This window comes from Orbicella franksi, chromosome 13 (genome assembly GCF_964199315.1).
Source record: "Orbicella franksi chromosome 13, jaOrbFran1.1, whole genome shotgun sequence".
NCBI classification, from domain to species: Eukaryota; Metazoa; Cnidaria; class Anthozoa; order Scleractinia; family Merulinidae; genus Orbicella; species Orbicella franksi.
The window spans coordinates 20,378,521-20,397,362 of record NC_138157.1 but is presented as its reverse complement, the minus strand read 5'-3'; the positions used below and the strand labels follow the sequence as shown (position 1 = coordinate 20,397,362).

The 18,842-nt window shown below is 37.6% G+C and overlaps 1 protein-coding gene across 2 annotated transcripts in view; it reads right to left on the bottom strand.

Moving 5' to 3' along the window:
* Window positions 1-18,842, bottom strand: part of LOC145464888 (FACT complex subunit SPT16-like) — a 32,747-nt gene that overhangs the window by 3,828 nt on the left and 10,077 nt on the right. Inside the window, exons 5-37 of one of the 2 annotated variants that reach the window (XM_081448689.1) lie at window positions 17,506-17,598; window positions 17,175-17,243; window positions 16,880-16,957; window positions 16,324-16,410; window positions 15,702-15,769; window positions 14,931-15,036; window positions 14,580-14,646; window positions 14,352-14,442; window positions 14,178-14,251; window positions 13,763-13,875; window positions 13,121-13,186; window positions 12,907-12,948; window positions 12,629-12,691; window positions 11,810-11,839; window positions 11,096-11,170; window positions 10,396-10,439; window positions 9,833-9,915; window positions 9,630-9,700; window positions 9,300-9,364; window positions 8,552-8,614; window positions 8,304-8,439; window positions 8,035-8,136; window positions 7,291-7,315; window positions 7,073-7,146; window positions 5,778-5,822; window positions 5,066-5,119; window positions 4,873-4,944; window positions 4,328-4,440; window positions 3,566-3,641; window positions 3,408-3,464; window positions 2,823-2,935; window positions 1,361-1,490; window positions 718-844 (exon numbers count right to left, since the gene is read on the bottom strand). In XM_081448689.1, the coding sequence (XP_081304815.1) occupies window positions 718-844; window positions 1,361-1,490; window positions 2,823-2,935; window positions 3,408-3,464; window positions 3,566-3,641; window positions 4,328-4,440; window positions 4,873-4,944; window positions 5,066-5,119; window positions 5,778-5,822; window positions 7,073-7,146; window positions 7,291-7,315; window positions 8,035-8,136; window positions 8,304-8,439; window positions 8,552-8,614; window positions 9,300-9,364; window positions 9,630-9,700; window positions 9,833-9,915; window positions 10,396-10,439; window positions 11,096-11,170; window positions 11,810-11,839; window positions 12,629-12,691; window positions 12,907-12,948; window positions 13,121-13,186; window positions 13,763-13,875; window positions 14,178-14,251; window positions 14,352-14,442; window positions 14,580-14,646; window positions 14,931-15,036; window positions 15,702-15,769; window positions 16,324-16,410; window positions 16,880-16,957; window positions 17,175-17,243; window positions 17,506-17,598 (2,572 nt within the window). The remainder of the gene's footprint in view (window positions 1-717; window positions 845-1,360; window positions 1,491-2,822; window positions 2,936-3,407; window positions 3,465-3,565; window positions 3,642-4,327; window positions 4,441-4,872; window positions 4,945-5,065; window positions 5,120-5,777; window positions 5,823-7,072; window positions 7,147-7,290; window positions 7,316-8,034; window positions 8,137-8,303; window positions 8,440-8,551; window positions 8,615-9,299; window positions 9,365-9,629; window positions 9,701-9,832; window positions 9,916-10,395; window positions 10,440-11,095; window positions 11,171-11,809; window positions 11,840-12,628; window positions 12,692-12,906; window positions 12,949-13,120; window positions 13,187-13,762; window positions 13,876-14,177; window positions 14,252-14,351; window positions 14,443-14,579; window positions 14,647-14,930; window positions 15,037-15,701; window positions 15,770-16,323; window positions 16,411-16,879; window positions 16,958-17,174; window positions 17,244-17,505; window positions 17,599-18,842) is intronic. The other variant, XM_081448690.1, reaches the window with a different exon arrangement.

Below are 18,842 nucleotides of genomic sequence, written 5' to 3'. Positions count from 1 at the left end.
GGATCTATGATAAAATTTAATAGTAAGTGCTTTTTGAAGTGTTTCTACTCAATTAAGTTTCTTTTGAATCAGATGCTAGTATGAAGGATCCGTGCATTACAAGAGAACAATCCTTAGGCATACATGACGCAGTCAATGATCAAGGGTTTGCAATGCATTATAGGGCGATTTCAAACACGGTCAGCCATTTGGAAGTTTTCCGATGTGAGAAGAATCAATACAGCAAAACAAAAGGACGGACTGACTTCTTTTCTTATGTTGAATGTTTTAGAAGCAAAGATCTTTCAATATGATTTTCTAGAAGGACATAATGTGTGACAAAATAAACTTCACTGATCGTCAACACAGAGAAATGTAGTCACCATTATGCTGTATTATGGCGACTAACCCAGAATTTTTGGTCGCCAAGGATGAAATGTTAGTTGCATTGGCGACCGTATCGATCACAATTTCGAGTCCTGGGATGGCTTTTGAAATATTATGCCTGTGTTACGCCTGCAGTCTTTTTTCGTTTTTCTGGGGGCTAGCTCTGATTGCAACGCGGGATTCCCGCAATGGCGCGCTCTGGCCGAAACACTGATCTTAGTTCCAATACCCTTATAATTCAACCCTTATAATCCAATTCAATTTTAGGTCAAGAAAATCACTTTTACTCTCCTTTCCTCAGATCTACAACAGGCACACTCCCACCCCCTGGTGAGTGACGAGTCTTCTTACCCGACCCCTCCTCGCTCGTCTCTGTTTCTGAAGAGTATTCCTCTTGCGAAGATTCCTCTTCTTCATCTGAGCCTGATGGCGCGTACTCGCTTTCTACTTCATCCTCACTGTCTCCTGCTTCGTCACCCTAAAAATGATAGGCAATTCCTCCATGAGTAAATGAAAGCAAAAAGATGAAAGAGGAAGCAGAGGTAGAGGACGGGAGCGAAGGGAGGGAGGGGAGACGTAGTTAGAGAGGAAAGAGTGACGAGCTAGGGAGGGGGGTGGGGAGAGGGAGTTAGGGAGGGAGGGAGAGACGGAAAGCCATCGAGCAGAAATTTAATATGTAATTGTTTATTACGCTGTACAAAGTGTTCTAGGTTTCTTAAAAGTCTGTGGGTGAAACCCAAGCATGTGACCATTCAAATGAACGCCACTGAGCAGTTCTTCCATGTTACTGTTTATTATACTGTACAAGGCTAGCTGGTCCTTAATGAGTCTATAGATGAACCCCAAGTGTGTGACCATTCAAATAAAAGCTATTATGCAGTTCGTTCATGCGGTACTGTTTATCACGCTGTTCAAGGTGGTTCTAACTTTGAAGTCTGTGGATGAAACCCTTGTGTTATATAAGACAGTCGCAGTTATCGCAACAGAAACTTACGCTGCTGTCTGGATCCAAGAAACTCCATCCACCATTCTCAATAAACGCTTCAGGATCCTCGTTAATCGTCTTCATGATCTTGGCCCAGTTCAAGCTCTGGATACCTTCCGTGTATTTAATATCACATGAACTGAAGAGTACAGAGAAAGAGAAAATTGACAGTTAGACAAGTTAATAGTGCAACTTTGAAAAGACTGATCTGATTGATCTGGTCAAGGGAAGTTTACAATAAGTAATTTGATTAGCTTCCTTAAAGGAGCTACGTCACGGTTTGCGCATCTTGTAAAGTTTAGGCTAAATTTTTAAGTTCGTTGTTTATAATCCGTGTCAATCTTCTCCATCCTTTGCCATCCTTGTTCCTCTATGGTTTATTATTATCTCTTTGGTGTTTTTCTATCATGGTAAACCACTATTTTCAGGCGATTTTGTACGTGGCCAAAATAACTGAAAATACCATGACTGAGCTCCTTTGAACACTCTGTCAAAACATAATGACTACATTTAACACTTAACCCTTTGAATACCAACTACGCATATATATACGTAATTAATGGTCGTGCTCTTTGTACCACTTGTGACGTCATCAATTTAAATGTCATCAGATATTCTTGATAAGCAGATAGTAGTGCTAGGCTAGCCCTTTCCGCACAATGGTCAGGTTTAGATATCGACGACATTCCGACGTCGCAAATCGAAAAACAATGTTATCAGTTTTGGTGCAAAAACGGTGGTAATATGATCCACAACGCCTGTGATTGATCAAGGTCCATTTCTAGGCTTCGCCCGTAATTAACATCCAACTTTTCACTGCAGCCAGAAAGAACATACAATGCAAAAGGTAGCCAGTGTAAAAGGGCCGAGAAAAACAGAAAGGAAAGGGCCAACAAAAGAAATTGAGAACGGTTAATGGCCAAAAAAAGTAGTCCAAATTGTGGCTTATGCGCATGCCCGTTTTGCTCAATTTTGTGCCTAATCCTCGAAAAATCTCTCCTTTTAGTAAAAAAGCTTTTTAAGCAAAACTTAGGCTTATTTAGCGTCATGGCAGCTAAAAAACCTGACTAAACGTTTAAAAACGGTCGTTTTTGGCGAAAGTTTGGTATTCAAAGGGTTAATGACTGATCCCGAGGGGAACAGTGAATTTTGTTTCCCGAGGTGAAGTCGAGGGAAACAAAATTCACTGTTCCCTAAGGGACCAGTCATTAAGTGATTTATTATATGGCAAAACAAATGGGTCAGACCGGTGGAAAATAAATAATCTCTTTATTGACAAATGACGTGCAACAGCGGTCAACACTTCACGGGTAACAGTGAACTGTTTCCCGTTTGACGTAATAGTTTTCATGATGTTGCCCCCTCATGGCATTTGGCGGGAAATAGTTTCATTGTTAGATGTCATGTAACCATGAACTAGCCAATGAATGGGCGCGCTGTAGTGGGAGAAACGGCAAACAAAGCTACTTACTTTAACCAGTCTTTGACGGAATCAAGCGACGTCATCGGTATGGCGTTCACGTGTTCCACTTTACGTTTGTAGTCTTTGAACACAAACACCATGTCGAAATTCTTGAGATGAAACTACAAGAAACAGAAAAAAATTTAAAAAAAAAAAAAAAAACGCGGCGAAAGAAAACGGAATTTCGTCTCCTCTTTCTCCCACGCCTTAACAATAAAGCTGGTGCAGCCAACCAAAACCAAGAAAACTATGGCGGAGCAATTCGATTCAGCGTTAATTCGACCGTTAGTGTACAAAATTTAAAGAGTAATAGGTCTAGAAACTCGGAAACAAAAAGCTCTCTCATCAACACCAACTAAACAGCGTACTCTGTAAGGCTAATATTTGATGCTTAAACAGTTCATATTTAAATATTGGAAGCAGCGCTTATGAGGATAGAAGCGAAAACACTGCAGATGGGGGCGGCGTCTTTCATTTGAGGGGAAGCTTATTGGAAGCAGAGCGCTAATTCGAGTTATTATGGTTGACTACAAATTAATTCATCACATTTTTATTCACTTAGGTTTCGATTTGACAAATATCTTTAGTTTTTACCTGCACACGTTCAAAGTGAACGAGTTCTACTTCATCCAAAGTAATAATAAACGTCGGCTGTGAAAGAAAACGAGCCAATATTAGTCACTGCCAACGTTGGACATGAGTTTAATTACCGTAGTAAGTTCCATTCATGCTTTCCTACTGCGCCGAAATACCTGTTCTGTGATGTTCACTAAACAATGCGTTGTCGGTTGTAGTAATACTGTACTCCGAGAAGGGACACCCGAAAACCTGAGGACAAAAAATAAAATAAAATGAAAAAAAAATTACTATATGACAAACTTGATCAAGTTTTTTAAAAACAACTGTGCCGCAAGATATCTTAATTCTAGTGGGTCAGAGGGGAGGAGAGGGAAATAACAGGGGGGGGGGGATAATAGAGGGGGGAGGGTAAAAGCAACAGTTTCCCCTCAGAATCCTGTCATCGATCGTGAATTGACAAAACCCTGTTTGCATTAGATGCGGAGATTAGGAACACGATGCAGTTATTCACCCTTGCTAAGGGTAAGGGATACTGTTTTCTTGCTCGTCGACCCAATAGAGCTTCATTTAACTGAAAACTAACAAAAGACAAAACTGACAAAACCAAAAATGCTAAATGAGAGAGAGACGACAACTTTCATTTCATTCTGCAAACGTGAAGACTTGTTTCGCCTCCAACATTTTAAAACCACGTTTAAATTCCCATTTTCTACTTTGGATATTTGGTTTACCCAAACACAGTACTCAAGAATAACAGTTAGCAAAGTAATTGTAACGAGGCTTTCCAACACAGGTGGAGTCGTCCTAAGAAAAGCATCTCACTAGCAAAAGATACCACAACATTGTGTAACACGGATGTCTAGGATTGCACGTGAAACTCGATTCTCAGGATATTTCAGCATTTTAAAGATTTCAAATCTCTTCTACTGACTCACCCAAGATCCCTGAAAGGAACATCAAACTCCACTTGCCCGTGTGTTATTCCCTCTACCTTGTCGATGAAATTCTTGAAGACTGACTTTAACCTTTGCCTTAACTCCCTTTCGGCCTGTAAATGTGTTCAAAAAAAGTTCAAATGTTGCTGTTTATAGTGGTCAATGGGCTTGACTACACCTAGCTAGTTCACAGGCATGCCACATAAACTGAAAGAAACAAGTATACCAACTGTACATAGTAGGTTAAAACTCCCAACTGGCGTGAGGCAGGCCAGTTGTCGTCCGTAATGATATATAAACCCAAAAAAAAAACAAGCTCTATAATAGGGGACTTCAGCTAGAAGAAGTGGCATCGTTATTTTCATTGTTAAAGCATGTCCGTGTCAGTGAAGAAACAATCAGAAGTCTTAGCTTTTACTTCAATCGAAATAAAACCAATGGAAATTAAGAAATGGGGGAATGGGACTTCTGTGTATCAGGACTTCGCGTCAAAGGCTCAACGTCTGCGTCTTCTCGAGCTAAAACAATGAAACATAACAAATTACCTGTTCTGCTTGGAGATCGTCTCTGTCATGCATGTGTTGATGTTTTCCTAAGTCTGTTGTGATTTCACCAACCTGCAGAACAAAGAACACAGTTAGATGATAAAGAAAGATGTATTTGACAAACATATCAAGGTTTGCATGAAGTCAGTATTCCATGCACTGTAGAAATGTTAGACAGTTCAGTTGAACTTACTTCTGTGTAAAACTGGATGTCTCTGTATTTCTTCTTCCCAATGATTATAGGATGCTGAATATGGGAAAAACATAACATGGTTAGTATTTACAGTCTGTTTGAGTCGTCACACAACGCTGCGTGACCTGCAGATACGAAAGGCAGCAACTATAAAAGCGTAGCGTGACTAGTGTTTTTAGTGGTTTTTCCCTGCCCTGTCCATCTTTACACCATCTATACAACAACGGCTAAAATTTAAATAACTCTAATTAAAACTATTGGTGAAATCAAGATAGAAAAAATAGTGTGAGCAGCAAGGTTTTGTTAAAAAAGTCCGCACAAACCACAAAAAAGAAGTCTTTCACGTCTTTGAGCGGTTTTCAATTGAGTGTCGTAAGTCCAAACAACAGTAACCACTCTAGCCAATCACAAAGGACAGACAATACAGTGAACCAATCAAAACTCGAAGGAATAACATGTAGCTGACGCAAAGCGCGGGAAAACGTTTGCGAACGAACCACGATTACTTCTGGTTTTACTTCTGATTGGATGAAAAAGTGGCGCCAGTTTTTTAAGCCTATCATGTAGTTGATATAGCTAACTCAAATGAGACCCGCTCTATAGCTGTACCTTACACTAAATAGTCGAGGTTTTTACTTTAATTAACAGAACTAGTCTTAGCAGACCGAGTGATTTAGTCTTCAAAGAACTAATACAGTGAAAAATAACAAACCTTCAAGTGGAAATGAAGCAGGATGATCATTTCTCCATCACAGGGCTAATACACAGAGGAAAATACAAAAAGTTACCCACAATTCAGGCGTAGTTACCGTAATAGAAAAGCTGGAAGCGTGTTCTACGAGAATAGCACGTTGTCTTTGTCAAAACATGTGGTTGGCGCCGCAATTCTTAGCTTTTCACCGCTTTTCCAAACATTAGGGACTTTAAGTTATGGCACGGCTAGGCTGTAGTACGGCGGCAGATAGGGAAGAGCACTTCCAGTGACGTCATGACGCGCGTACCAGTACGGCTTTTCCGCCGTAGCCTTGCTTTCTACTACGGGAAAGTGTCTGGTTTCACGTACTCTTCACTACGTGAGTATAAGCCTGTTGTTTACATTTCATTTTAACACTTTTCTTCACTGTTTGAACAACCTAGTTTGAAGGTAAAGTTCTCAATCATAAAAATCAATTCTAAGATCGTTGTTTCTTTGTCATTTGTACAGAAAATTTGAACGATTTTAACACCTACCGCGAGATGAACAATTCAGTCATATTAGTATCGGGCCGAACAGCCGTAGATAAGAAAGCTTCGTATGTCCTAATCTGAGCTATAATTGCTTATTACTGTTCAAAATGTATTTTATTGTAATGGAAAGTTTTGTATTTTCGGGATTATCACGTAATCCTTTAACGAACAACCTGTCCGTGTTGAAATCGAGCTTTTTATATCAGTGTTTATATTTTGTTTTGTGCTTGGAATTACAGGCGGTTCTATCAAGTTCTAAAAGGTATCTCAGTTCTGGAAGATGTAACACGGATACAGGAGAAAGAAATCATTGTCATTAATCAAGCCTATTTCGTATGAAAGTAGAATAATCTCTGGTTTCCTTGAAAGTAGTCATTTTTGTTAAGACACGTAGAGACTGCACATCTCGTTGCTGTACAGCAAAATCTTAATCATTGGCGGGTAAAACACCGTTGTCAGCCGAGTCCCTCACGGCCAAAGTAGCCGTTGTAGCACCTCGCCGTAGCGTATCTTAAAGTCCCTAATATCATTGACATAGGTACTTACTGCCATTACACCAAAACTTGGGCAAAATGATTTAATGGATTAGACCGAAATTAATGCCCTTTCCACCTCAGGCCAATTAAGATCTGCCGAGTTAATGTCATTCATTGTTCTTACAATTTCCCCGACAGTTCAGCTGGTCTTGCGTTCGCTATTTTTTTTCCTTGTATGAATGAGTCTTTTACATTTAATTAACACTCACCTCTATACAAAAGGAGAAATGAGTTATTTATTTACCTGAAAGAACGCATGTTTTACATTCCCGTACAAGATGTCGACATGTTCTCCACGATACATCCCAAACCTAAAACCTTTGGAGAAAGATTCAAAACTAAGTTTTATGTTTGGTACGAACTTAAAGACAATTAAGTCTGAAGAGCAATCAAAACGCTCTTGAAATCAATTTATCAGACTACACGCATTTTTAACATATCATTTTTATGCAGAGTACTTACCATTCGTGTGCGCTTCTAAAGTTCCCTGATGAAGAAAACAGAATTAGAAAATCTTAGTTAACGCATAACAAATTAATCTTATAGCAGTCTGTGAAGTCCTTACATTAACATAGAAACAACGTCAACCTTTGGTTCCATTACTGTTGACATTACTGCGCCTTTCAATAACATGCGGGCTCTAAAATTCAAAGCTTAACCGATAAATGCGTTTTTCGCTACCGTCAGTCAAATGTTCGGTGGCTCATTCCAGCTTCCGACTACTGCCCAGCACTGTTTCGTTGTCTGAACTGTGCTAACGATTTGATTACCGTACGCTCGGCAGTAGTCGGAAGCTGGGCGGAGCCGAACATTTGATCGATGGTAGCAAAAAAACGTATCTGTCGGTTGAGCTTTGAATTTTAGAGTCCGCATGTTGAAAGGCGCAGTATAACACGACATTAAAACGTGTGGTGATTGCCCTACAATGAATACATTTACAAAGGGCAAATTTACCAATGAAATGAAAGCCGTATGATTAGCTAAAACCCTTCATGTTTAACCAATCCCAGCGACTTAGTCACGTGATTTTCCCCGCGCTATCCAGTCGTCGCAAGTTTTGGTTCAAGTTCTGTTAGCTCGCAGGTACATGTACATGTATAGCAATACACGTTTAGGGCCTAACCTTTCCAATTTTGTAGAGGAAAGAAGAAACAAGAAGCAAGTCGATGTGTTAGAAGTAACAGCTATTCCGTATAAAGGCCTTACCGGTGATCTTCTTTGTGTGATACTCGGTCTGATGTACAAGTCTTTCAGTTTGGGATTTCCTTTGTTTGGGTTTAAAATAAGGTTACCTTGCTGTACAACGCCCTGCATAAAGGAAAAGAAATTAAAGGACACAAACATTACCAAGGATGTACATGTTGTCCTGATGTACTACCAGTTTCTCGCAAGTAGCATTAAGACTGATGTACAGAAACAAGAAAGGAGAAGTAACATTCTGAGCTGGAGATATTTACTGGATATTCACTACAGACCTGTCTCTCTTTCTCTTCAGCCTCTCTCGTTTTAAATTTTTTCTGTACTTCTTTAATCAATCGAAACGCCGTGCTTAGATTGTAGGCTGGCGGCTGAGATGCTCCATGGGGTTTGGTGTTTGAACTTCGGTAGTTACTGTGGAAGAAGGCAATCGAACAAATAAGAAAACAAACAAACTTTCAACAATAGTTACTGATACAAATTAACGGCAAATGTTCAGAACGACGTTGACAGAGTGAAAACTTACACTTCTTTCACAAAGGTGGCCTCAGGTTGTGCGAAGAGACTTCCTTCAGAACGACCTACAGCACTGGAAAAAAATTGTGTACAGTACGATGAGAACCTTAAAATATTCTGGACAACCTCATACCCCTTTCAGAGGATGAGAAGATGACAGGGACAATATTGTGGCTACAACATTCACGTTCGCACGTTAAAGGAGAATTGTCACGAGTTATGAGGCATTTTTTTGAGAAGTACGAAATCACCTTAAAATTGAAGGAAATCTCAAAATAATACTTTCCTAATTATAAGTTTGAAAAACACCAAGGAGGTAATACTAAACCAAAACGGAACGATGATGGATAAGGATGGCGAAGATTAACACGGATTGCAAACAAAGAACTTGGAAAACTTAGGCTAAACTTTTCAAGATTTACGAACCGTGACATAGCTTCTTTAATTGCACGGAAGTTATCGATCATGACAAACAAAACGTGTTTTTCGTTTTTGGTTTTTTTTTTGTATTTTTTTTTTTTTTTTTTGCGTGACACAACCGAAGTTTGACACCTTTAGACGGGCAACTTTAGGAAGGGACTTATTACCAACGAGGCGGCACTACACAGTGACCATTATCCCTCCTTGCTGCTTCATGGGATGCATAACGCCTCATTCTGCGACAGGGAAAGGCAAATTTCCCTGGAATTTTGTGGTAATAAAATTTTATCTGTTTCAATCTAAACCACCTCTCCAAAAATTAATTTTTATTTTCTTACCTTCCTGGACAAAACAAATTAATTCGAAGGTAGGTATATCCCCCTTCATCACTCGAGCTGATATTCTGAAAGAGCAAAATGAAAACAGGTCATGGTCAAATCCTTATGCACTGACAAACTTGATGCCTCAAAGTTTTCTGAATTCCCCATCATCTATGGATGTACTTTGGCGGTCAGTTACTATTGGCTACCTTGCACCCCTACAATCTTACAGACTTACACTACTTTTTCCTTTCCCTAAGAAACGTCTAAGAGGTCGAGATACTAGGGTTCAACTCTATCACCAAATCCTCAGAATTAACAAGAAAGCAAATTAATATATATACCTACCTTGATGGTTGATATGTGAAATGGAGTAGCCACACCAAACAGTGGCAAAACAACTGCTTCGTATTTCTTGTCTGAAAGGAAAGAAAAAGTGGGTAATGAAAACCGAAGAAAAATGCAGCGTACAAATTAATTTACAAAACGTAACCGTGAAAAAGGAATTATGGTAGGATACGGTATATAATGCTCTTTGGAGACTAACTTACCAACAAATATTTTGTGTTCTCTGACATCATTTTCTCTTGGAACTAAGGATGGATGTTTGTAGGCAACATTGGATGGCTTCACTCTGAATGGAAATTGGGTATAAAATTCTTAAATGCCACATTTCTTAACAGCCCACAAACAACGGTACAAAAGGTACCTACAATCTCGGACAGAATAAAATAAGAAATAAAACCACCCCGAATCAATGATGAACTTGTGCTACAACCAAACTGCGCCATTTTTTCCACCATTGAAATGGGGGGAACGGTGGTCTTAATTTTTCATTTATTTTGTCCAAGATTGTAGCTTATATAGCTCTCTGCACGCACTGCAGGCCGATGGTGATAGAGAATAATTATTTTTAATTGACTAACATTATAGGAGTGCAATGCGTGCAGACAGTATTGTAAAGTGTGTGGCTGCAGACCTCTCCATTAGGGTCATAACATGATGGTTGTAACAGGTTTTCCCTAACTTTCAAATGCTATTATTGAAGCTCACTTGCAATACAAAAAACTGAAAAACAAAAAAAATCTCAAAGTCTGACAAGATTATTACTTACTTAGCAACAGCTTCTGTATCACCTTTTGACTCCAGAAGACGTCTCTGCAATAATGACAAGTGCGAGTTAACACAGATATAAAGAGAAGTTCCATTTCAATAGGGGAATTGAGGCTTACATCTGACAAGCACATGTACAAGTTAAAACAACTGGTTTACAACATCATCTACTGGCCAAAAACAATTTAAATGGCACCAGATTGTTGTACCAAACTGTGCTTGTGTCATATAAAAATTAGATAATTTATGCCTTTCATTATTGGCCATTGTCTATGGCTACAATCATAGTAGGATTTCAAAACATCTATCAAACTCTGACCACTTTTTAATGTCATCCACAACAATTATTGCCAGCAAATTGTTAACACTGGATGGATTGACAGGAAACAACTCAAGATGTCCATGTACATGTAGACAAAGTTGTAGTACAGTCTCAAATAATTGGCCTTAAGACTAAACTGGCCCTAACACTACCTACCATCACATGTAAAGGTATGCAGTGCCTAGCTCTTTGCATGAATATGGAAATATGGAAATAGCTGCAGTTGCATTACGTAAAGGTCTGAAGTTTAAACTTTTACTTTCTGGCCTTAAGTTTAGGATCCCTTATTACTTGGGTTCTTACGTGTACGCAGAGGTGGTGAGCAGATCAGCAAAATCACTAACAAAGTACAACAAAGGAGAACTGTAGTCACACAAACCTTTGCCTCTTCATGCAATTGTTCTTTGAGCTCCAGCTGATGTTTCTTTCTTCTTTCCTCTGCCGTCATCTCAGTCTGCACAGTAGCAAAATATGATTACTCATGACAAATGCCATGTCAAAAAATATATGTTCATGTATCACACTTACAAAATAGAATTTGAATTTAACATAATTTATCCCTGAAGAATCTACATGTATGGAACTTCACAGTTGAAGCTGTACATTTATGAATTGCATGCAAATAATGATTATTAAATTGAAAAGATAAGATTACTTTGCACTGTTATGAAGACAATACACTCAGATCATGACAATCAAATTTTCAGTCGTTTAATAGCTGGTTGGACCTTTAATATTTATTTTAAGTTGTACAAGTAAGTAAAGTATGTTTAGTTTACAGTGCAAAAGTAATGATTTTAAAATCTACAATGTACCTTTAGGCATAATTTTTTTCTACAAGCGAGTTCAGCAAAAAATAGTAACAGGTTGTGAAAGATGATGACTAGATGTTTACCTTGCTCATTTATTTTTGCACAGATTATTATTTTTAATACGTGCTCTTTAAGATTCCCATAATTTATAAATTTTTAGAAAATAATATTAGCGTATTTTCTATTTATGACCCTTGATTACAATGTCTACGATTTCATGTTTGTTAAATGTATTCTAACTTAGTTATTTATGGTAATCAATTACACTGTAAAAGGCTTACAGTGGTTCCTGAAGTTCTCTGCTCAGAGTACTGCAGAAAAATAAACATGTTATAGAAATAAGAGAGGTTGTCAGAAAGTGATTGCAGCATGTTTTTATTGTTAGAAATGCAATTAAAAAATGGTACTCAACAAGATTATAGTCACCCTACTATTTTATTTCAAAGGCATTTTAAGCACATGCAACATGTATGGCAGAAAGAACACCACAAAAAAAAAACTACTCTCAGTTAAGTATACTGTTAAGGAGCTTAATGCAAATATGTTATTCCAATGATTTCAAATTAAGTTTAGTTTCTGTTCTTCATATGGTTCAAATTGAAGATTAGTCCTGAAGGAAATTGTATTCTTTCTACTAATTCTACAGTAAGGAATGGGTCAACTGTTATTATTACTCTAGGGCTAAACTTAATGAATATTTTGTAGGGTGCATATACTCCAAAAAGGACTAAAACGACGATCACACAAAGTGTGACCTTCAAAGATGTCATTAACATTTGAAGCTGGCTACATAATGAAAGTACTGCGCAGTCATAGATCCTCAACTGGTGCTGCCTTCTTATGGCTGCTCTCAAGCATTAGAGTTTGTGGTCACTCCAGTTGCATGCACTTGTAATAGTCTGATACCAGTTATTAATGACAACCCTGGACTCTGCCTCAAGATACATTGTTGAGTCAACTGGTTTTGGTAATCTATTAGTAGTTTTCAGATAAGCTGCAGGACTTGGCCAGGTACACTTTATTCAATCAGGTGGTCAGGTACAGCTGTAGCTAAGGGTAAAAGTGGTGTGACTTCAGTGGTTACTGGTAAGACTACTTACTCTTGTTCTGCTCTCAAGTAGTGCTCCTTTCCCTTCTCGACCCAAGAGCAGGTCTTCTTCAGCCTATATTGAAACAAAAAGTAATATTTATCTTTGAAGGTACCAGTTTATAATCAGACGTTATAATTGTTTCCTTTAACTTTCTTATTGTCATTGTTATTGTCATCGTCCATGCCACTCGTACATCAATAAACTGAAAACCTGGCTAAGCTTAAGACTATCATTTAAAAGTCTCACAGTGACAGCAAGTTGTTGCCTAAACTATACAGTTACTGTACCTCTCCATTTTCTTGCTGATCTTCTCCTTCATCTTCTTCATCCTTTATAAACAAGGAAAAAAACAGTGATCAATTACATTCACTTCACAAGCTAAATATTAATCTACAAAAGCATGTGGTATGAGCGATATATAAAGGGTTAAACAATAATTATTATTGTGTTACCATAAATATATCACTCACACTACATGCATCTAAGTAGCAGTCAACCAACCTTGAGAAAGATACCGATGTTTGTGATCTTTTTCTTGGCAACAGTGAGTAATGTGGCTGGTGAATCCTAAAAGGAGAAACAAAGCTTATGAGACTGACATTCAATTTTCAATTCATTTACATACATTCTCTAACATGCCTTTGTATGGAACTAAAAAAAATTGTTGCATTCTTAAAATTCAGAAGGAAACTTGTATATGCAGGCAGTAGGAAATAGTTGACATGCCCAAGTGCATTGTTAAGAGAAAAGAGTTAGTACTGCATGTACATCTCGAAGCACGATGTGCAGTTGAGTGCTTCTTGTACTTCTCCGGTGTTCTTAAAATTCCTAAATACTTAATATATATATATATATCTCAACAATATCAAGGAGCAAGGAGCAAGGTGGCTATTTCTTTACTTTTACAAAAATGTCCAGGAAATTATGCACAATCAGACTTGTGGCATAGGCTGCATGCATTATAATGTACGTAACTCAATAAGCACACACAGCATAAGCAGGATGCGTCATGGTGCCCAGCGCATGCTGCTCCTTGAACATGTTATAATACTTCTCAACTGCATTTTGGTTGTATGCATGGTTATGAAATGTGACAAATAATTATCAGCAGGCAGCTCATTTGAATCTTAGTATACAGCCTACCTCGTTGACTAACACTGTGTCTCCGATAAACAGTGCATAGTTCTTGCTCTCACTATCATCAGCACTTTCATTAACCAGGCCTGAAAAACCTGCATTGATATTGAAAACCATCCCTAAAGACAACCAAACACATTGATTATTTCATGAATTGTCTTGCTAGACTCTCAGAACTCTCAGTGAAAAGAGACACATGTAATATAGTTGGGAAAGGGGTTGAAATAATTTTCATGAACTCAAAGCAGAGACAGCTACCATTTAAACATGTTTGTACCTTGGTTATAAACCTGACACCTTACACACAAATAGCCACTACATGTACATATAAAACCTGCTTAAGTGACATATATTTTTTGGTTATTATATGAAAACAGACTGATACAGAAATATTTGTTCCGTGGTTTGTTTTTAATCTCACCTTTCTTTGCTACATGGTTGTTTTTTGAGGTTATTAGTAATGAGCCTTCTCTAAATTCAATTCCCATTCCAAAACTGAAAAGAGAGAGCATTATCATCAACAAAACTCTAATTTTAGTATTAATACGACAGAGACAGAAAGCACAAAGTTGTAGATCTTTGTTCCTTTTCTTACCCAACATTTTTCACGAAATTAGCTTGAAAATCAGGTTTCTCTTTGGTGACATGCTCAAGGGCAGCATTGTAAACATCACAAAGCTTCACTCCTGAAAATAACAATTTCAAATTAAGAGTGTTTCCTTAACAGTCTTGAAGTTGCACCATTTAGACAAAGTAGATCAAGGTATATTTAAAGTAATAACATCAATAATGATTAATAATATAATTTATTTAAATTACTCGCCATGTCTTAACTTGTCCAAAATTATATCGAAAGTTCCCAGCAGAAGATCATAGTTGTCTTGCTGCTCCTGAATAAATGAAAAATTAGATTAAATAAATAAATAAATAAATAAATAATGCAATTATATTTTTAATTCTACATGTCTCGTGGGGGCTTTAAGAGGGGCTTACGTCTTAAAGCAGATCGCATGATTCTTGACGTAGCAGGCAAAAATATTTCACAATCAGAGTCAGGTCCCTTGAAATTACAGTAAAAAAAAACTAGAAGCAAAGACAGTCAAGGAGAGAGGGAGTGAGGCACAGAGAGAGGAAGTTGGAGGGAGGGCAGAAGAATGGCAACCTCAGGGTTTACCTGTGATGGTTCGTACAACATTGTTCTGACAATGTTGGAACAGTAGAACTTGTAACGAACACCAAGTGAACAGATAATTGTACCATAGTGTAGCTTCTCTTCATTGCTAAAGGAAATGGAAACACAAGAACAAATAAACTGTCAATTAAAGTTACTGTCACCATTTTACCAGTGTGAGACATAATGCATGACCATCAAACTTGTAGTTTAGTAAAACCTTACACTGAACATGTCCGTCAATTTGATAGGTTGATGTACCGGTATTTTTGCTACACATACATGTATGCATTTTCTGTCAAAATGTCTCTTATTGAGCAAGCAATACATGTATTTATCAGCTAGTGAAATGGTCCTTGGGTTGTAAAACAAACCAGTTATTGGCCTGCATCTCCGAGCTTGGTTGGTGTTTATTTATTTCCAGTTTGATTTACCCTAATGTCAGTGTATGTACCAGACCACCATTGATCGAGTTTTGAACTTCATAGTTTGTACAGGTAGCTACCTAAGAAATCAGTTACAGTAAAGTACACGTGGTACAACAACTTTTCATATGGAGACCAGGCTGTCTATGCGAGGTGTATTGGCCTAATGGTTAGTGCAATGGACTCCAGATTGAGTAGTCCGGGTTCAAGCCTTGGCCAAGCCAATCATGAGAAAATGTAGGGTGCCTTTCACTGAACTGTTACACTGAACATACAGTGAAAATAACGAACTCTGTACACTGTACCTCTTAGTCATAAACATGCATCTGCAAAAAGTAAAATTCCCCACCTGACTGTGCTAAACTTGAGTGTGAATTTTCCCCCACTCTGCACAATGGGAGAGTAGCACATCTCAACCTGTAGAGAGAAATAATAGCCAAGATAACAGTAATTATACTTGTAGAGAAAAACAGCGCTTTCAAAAAACACCACACAAGTGCCAGAACTCAGGCAGTCACTCTCTCGAGAATCTCCAGCGCTAATATTTTTTCAGAAATTGGTCCTTAGAGGAAGTTGTTATAAGCTTCTCCTACTGCTCTCTGATGAGTGCTAGAAAAAGGCAGCTGCCCAGTTAAAATCTAATATTGAGAACACTGTGAGCATTGTTGTCACCACAAGGTGGCTCCAAGCCACCAACAGGGATCAAAGTCATAAATTAATTAATTATTAAACTAATTAATTAGGAAACCACTTGTAAAATTAATGGTAAATGACATGAAAGAAACTCCCAAATTGAAAACTGAAAGAAAAGTGTGGAGATAAAGAGGAAAACTATACTGTAGCAGACTGATCATGAAAAAAAAAATCATATAAAAACATAGTAAATCACAAAAATTTGGACATAAACTAAATGTTGAAAAAATTCAAATGCGAGAATAGAAAAATTAATCATTAACAAGTCTGTTTCTCACTTGGTCAGCATCCATGCCAGGTTGTAAAAATTTCTTGGACTCCAAAGCTCCTTCTATTCCATCCGCAATTTTAGAATGCTTGACTCGCTACAAAATAATCACCACACAACTGTATACATTAAAACAAACAAACAAACAAACAAAAAAACGAACAAAATATATATGTTCAATGTACAATTGTTGCTATAACAACTACATCGTAAGGTATCACCTAGGCCTCTAAATTACGTAGGATTGGACATTTTAGGTTTCCTCCAATCTTCAATACTGCCACCTTGCCAAAAAGCATAACTATCTTTCTCCAGCCAATTTACATACACATGTACCTAATTAGCATAACTGAACAAATCAAAATTTTAAAAAATGGGAGAACGTGATAAACATTTGCTCAATTAGAAGTAAATCTATTTTGCTACTACCTTCAACAGCAATACCTTGGATTTCAATTTAAACATGACATTTCTTATTAAAAGCATCAAATTTACATCAGCATGTTTGTCAATTATCGCCTGTCTTGCTACCTGGCAGTTTTTGAATGATTTATACAATACCACACCTTTTCATCATCTACAATTTCCATGATTTGCTTCTTGAAGTATTTAACAAAAATATCTGAAGAAACGTGTGCAGCTTTCTACAGGAGAAAGAATGATACATGTATTATGTACAATTTTTGTATGAGGAACTTCACTCGTGCAATAGAAATTTCATTAATGCTTACTGTAAAATTATGCAAGTGTTGGTCATATTTAATGATTGGTAGAGAAAACGAGATGACTTCTTAGTGTTTTATGATGCTTAATTTGTGTACAGGCTTGCAGCTCACTGTAAAAATGTTGTTCGATCACTACCTTGACATAGGTAAGTTCATGTTCCTCTCTTACGGACATAACATAAGCTACAGCACTGCTGATATCAACCTGCAAAACATGAAAGAATTCTCATCATTAGGCACCAAACACCTCACTAGGTAATGTTTTGTGCAGCATACCTAACAATTTTTTTGCAAAGTTGTGAAGCATGTTACACCAACTTGCTTACTGAACACACCCACTGAGGCAATTAGACATGTATCAAAAATTGGTTCTACAGCAATTTCCTCAGTCAAGAAAATATAAAATGACTTATACAGTTTTTTTAATTTTCTGCAGAAATATGTTTTATGTTTGGTGGTTTGCTGACCTTCTCAAATGATTCTTTCTCAAATGCAGTCTTCCATTCATCCAGAAATTGTCCCTGGAAATTATCTTTCACAAAAACACCCACTGTCTTCCCCTATAAAAACAGAGGAGAAAAACAAAATCTTATGTTACTTTGACAGTTATAAACTTGAATATAACTGCAAACATTTCAAACAAGTTAATGTTTTTCAACCCAGTTTAATTTCCCTTAATTGGAAGCAAGAGTCCGTGACCAATAACTTATTAGACCAACAAATATGGGAAAAATTGCAACAATTGCTTGTGTGGCCAAATACATTGTAGAGATGAAAGTGGAGTTCAGGTGAAGACAAAATAAAAAACAAAATCCTGTTGTAGTATGGGTTGGAGTACTATGGTAAAATGTCGAGGGGAATCCTGGTAGGAGAAGGGTGGGGTTACATGTAGGGGCTGAGAGGGTAGGGTAGCATGAGGGAGTGAGGGGGGTGGGTGGGGAGCATGTGGAAAAAAATACAATAAACTTGTTTGAAAAACTTAAAGCAGAGATAAAAAATTAAACCACAATATATGTCAAACAAATGTATGCATAAGAATCAGTGTACATGTAGCTATATATTACATTTGTGTACTTGTGCAAAGAAAAGCAAATTTTAGCAGTCTCATTGGTACATGTAATTGCATCTTCTACAAGTATGCCCAGGGCTCGACACTAACTTTTCAACTTACTAGCCAAGTGGCTAGTGACTACTTAGATGTTACTAGCCAAAAGCATTTTTTCACTAGCCAAGCATTGAGGTTGGCTACTTTGTTACATGAAATTTTCACGACAAGTTTATTTCCCAATTTGGGGGTGCACATATTTCACGACACTTAAGTTCCTGATTTTGCAAAACTTTGTATTTTGAAGCACTTTAACTTTGCGTTTTTGAGTAACACAAAATGTGTTTGCTTTGCAATGTTACTTAAACATGTCTGTGAATTTAGTAAACTGACTTTATCAAAGGTACAATAACGTCAAAAGTAACAAAAACACAATGGCGGGACTACAGTACCACTCAAAAGTAAGTTACCACCGTCTTGCAAGACGCGTCTCGTTTCTCGCGAGACTCATCTCGAGAGAAACGAGATGAGTCTCGTTTCTCGCGAGTGCACTGGAAGTACCAATGCTACACATTCGTCAGTATTCGAAACCTGTTTTGTTAATAAGACGTCTGTATCATATCGTATCGATTAGCGCGGTAGACACGATTATCATTCTCATCAGCAATGCGTGTGTACCATGTGTTTATTATAAATTCTCAAGCGTCCAGTATTGTTTCATATACATTGGCCAAACCTTTTTCTATTCCAGCCAGACTT